General features: G+C 45.2%; 1 protein-coding gene across 1 annotated transcript in view; it reads left to right on the forward strand.

The window, feature by feature from the left end:
* The window catches only part of LOC107100771 (filamin-C-like), a 66186-nt gene that overhangs the window by 27717 nt on the left and 35418 nt on the right, over positions 1 to 3051 (forward strand). The window contains exons 11-18 of the mRNA XM_015399404.1: positions 134 to 327; positions 410 to 523; positions 612 to 755; positions 918 to 1041; positions 1440 to 1600; positions 1689 to 1779; positions 2572 to 2741; positions 2824 to 2941. Of these exons, the coding sequence (XP_015254890.1) occupies positions 134 to 327; positions 410 to 523; positions 612 to 755; positions 918 to 1041; positions 1440 to 1600; positions 1689 to 1779; positions 2572 to 2741; positions 2824 to 2941 (1116 nt within the window). The remainder of the gene's footprint in view (positions 1 to 133; positions 328 to 409; positions 524 to 611; positions 756 to 917; positions 1042 to 1439; positions 1601 to 1688; positions 1780 to 2571; positions 2742 to 2823; positions 2942 to 3051) is intronic.

The raw sequence follows: 3051 nt of genomic DNA on the forward strand, positions 1-3051 counted from the left end.
GTAGAGTGATAGCTGAAATCTCTGGAGCTGGAGCAACCGTCATAAAGGACTTGCATTATCAAACTCTACAAATGCAGACCTCTGCTGAACTGCCATAGACCAAATTTCAGGCTCTTTTGTTATCTGTGTGCAGGTTTCTCCATCGAGGGGCCCTCTCAGGCTAAAATCGAGTGTGACGATAAAGGTGACGGATCCTGTGATGTTCGATACTGGCCCACTGAACCAGGAGACTATGCCGTCCATGTCATATGTGATGATGAGGACATTAAGGACAGTCCCTTCATGGCCCACATCCTCCCTGGAGCCATTGATTTGTTTCCTGAGAAGGTCTGGGCAGAACATTTCTGGGTTTCTGAGGTATTTGACTCTAAAACAGGTTGTATAGTGGAGTTTTCTCTCTGTTCATTAGGTGAAATGTTTCGGTCCTGGTCTGGAGCCTCTGGGTTGTATTGTCAACAAACCAGCTGACTTTACCATTGATACGAGTGAAGCTGGCAGAGGAGAGCTGAGGCTCTACGCTCAGGTGGGAACTAAAAGTTTCCTTAAGTTTTGATGAAGCTTTCCTTTATTGCTGTAGTGGAGAAACAGTAAATTATTGGGTTTCTCACCAGGATGCAGACGGTTTCCCCATCGACATCCAAATCACAGATAACGGAGACTGCACCTACTTTTGTGTTTACATTCCCACCAAACCCATCAAACACACCATCATTATCACCTGGGGTGAAGTTAATGTTCCCAACAGCCCCTTTAGGGTAAGAAATCCTTCAATAACAGTTTTCAGTTAGTTGTTTGGAACATAAAGCAGTTCTAAAGCCACATTTAACCTCAAATCAAGCAGGAATGTTTTCCCTTTGGTCTGTGATAAATGTTTGAATGTTTCCAGTCTAAATGATTGTTGGCATGTTGCTGATTAGGTGATAATCGGAGAGGGCAGCCATCCAGAGAACGTGAAGGTCTACGGTCCAGGTGTGGAGAAGACAGGCCTTAAGGCCAATGAGCCGACATACTTCACTGTGGACTGCAGTGAGGCTGGACAAGGTGAGGCATGGTCCAAATCCCACACAGTTCATGTCCTTTCCCCTGCTTCACCTCTTGCCTTCAACATGTGCGGAACATTATGCTGCCTGGCTGCATTATCTGCAAATCTTATCCAGGGAACACAGATTTTCCAGGAAATTTCAATTACCTTCATTGATCCAAGATGTGTAGAAGAAAATGTTTAGGTGTGTCGGATCTCTGCCAATTAAAATCCTGTGTTTCTGAGAGTCTAATCTTTGAGTGTGGTCTGCATTTCTTTTCTCTCTTCTTAATTAAGCAATGTGGACATTTTCTACAAATTGAAAACACATTAACCACAAGATGTTCTGATTTATCAGGAATAGAACCGCTGATTATGTGTTGATCTGAATGGTCCAAACAATCTCTTTTCCTGTCAGGTGATGTCAGCATCGGGATCAAGTGTGCTCCTGGTGTGGTCGGACCGGCAGAGGCAGACATTGACTTCGACATTATCAAGAATGACAATGACACTTTCACAGTGAAGTACATGCCTCCGGGTCCTGGTCAATACACCATCATGGTGCTGTTCGCTGATCAGGTGAGAACAGCAGCAACTAAATAGCCTCTAAATAAATGTTGTGTTGAGGGTTTAACCATCAAACCTCTTCAATGAATGTTGAACACAGGAAATTCCCATCAGTCCATTCAGAATCAAGGTGGATCCCTCTCATGATGCAGCCAAGGTCAGAGCAGAGGGCCCTGGACTCAACAGGACTGGTGAGTCTGTTTCATATGAACCATTTCTCCTCGTCCACGCTCTGTTTAAAAGTTGCCGTTCTCATAGTTCATACAAGCTTACTGTGTCCGAACGTCCGCCCTAACCCCTAAATCCCTAAATCACTATATAGAGAGGCGCCTATATGGTGGACTTTATAGCGAACTCAGTTAACTTACCATTCAGACAGATGATCACTGCTTTTTTCTCCATTGCTCATGTAACTCCTTCTTACCTGCGCGATGCCTGCCAGGCCGCTGTGACAGTAAATCCCATAATGCTTTGCTTGGTGAGGTCTTCGTGCAAAGCATTCTGGGATATATCTGCCTCTTCTTTAGGCTTTTCTTCTCATACACTTCGTAGACACTTTTTCTCTTATGACCCTTGACCATTTTTTAGAGAACGGCGGTGAGAAATGTGAGCTTCAATGACTGTCTGAAACCGTAGCTCACCACAGATAAACGGCTGAAAGTGCGCATGCGCATAAAATGATAGCTAACGGAACATAGCATGTAGGATGGCCTTACGTAAACATATCGCCAGAATGATTGACAATTAGGAGGACCACTTGGGACAATAAGGAACATCCACTCGGAAGTAAAAAAACGTCCTCTGTACCTTTAACTCATCAGACAATGATTTTTAAAGCAGGAAGTTACTCCACATAACCGCTCTTTGGGAACCTGTCAAGGAATTATAAAGATACATAAAGCAACAGGCAGGAGGACCCATTTCTTTCCTCAATCAGGCCTAAATCTCAGTTAGTGATACTCCATGTTTTCTCACCTGGGCAGGTGTGGAGGTTGGAAAGCCCACACACTTCACCATTTACACCAAAGGGGCCGGTAAAGCCAAACCAGAGGTCCATTTTATTGGAGCAGCTAAAGGCGAAGCTGTTCGTGACTTTGAGATTATCGACAACCACGACTACTCATACACGATCCGCTACACCGCAGTGCAGCAGGTAACTCCTACCCCAAGAAGATCAGGGTTGTGTTTATTCTGACTGATACACCCCAGATAACTGCAGCTTGTGTGTCTCTCAGGGGAACATGTCCATCACTGTGTGCCACGGAGGAGACCCCATCCCTAGAAGTCCATTCAGCATCATCGTGGCCCCCCCTCTGGACCTCAGCAAGGTTAAAGTCCAGGGACTCAACAACAGTAAGACAAACCAGCCTGCCTGCCTACCTACCTACCTACCTACCTACCTACCTACCTACCTACCTACCTACCTACCTACCTACCTACCTACCTACCTACCTACCTACCTA

The sequence above is a fragment of the Cyprinodon variegatus genome, unplaced genomic scaffold (genome assembly GCF_000732505.1).
Source record: "Cyprinodon variegatus isolate N-32 unplaced genomic scaffold, C_variegatus-1.0 Scaffold1007, whole genome shotgun sequence".
Classification (NCBI taxonomy): Eukaryota; Metazoa; Chordata; class Actinopteri; order Cyprinodontiformes; family Cyprinodontidae; genus Cyprinodon; species Cyprinodon variegatus.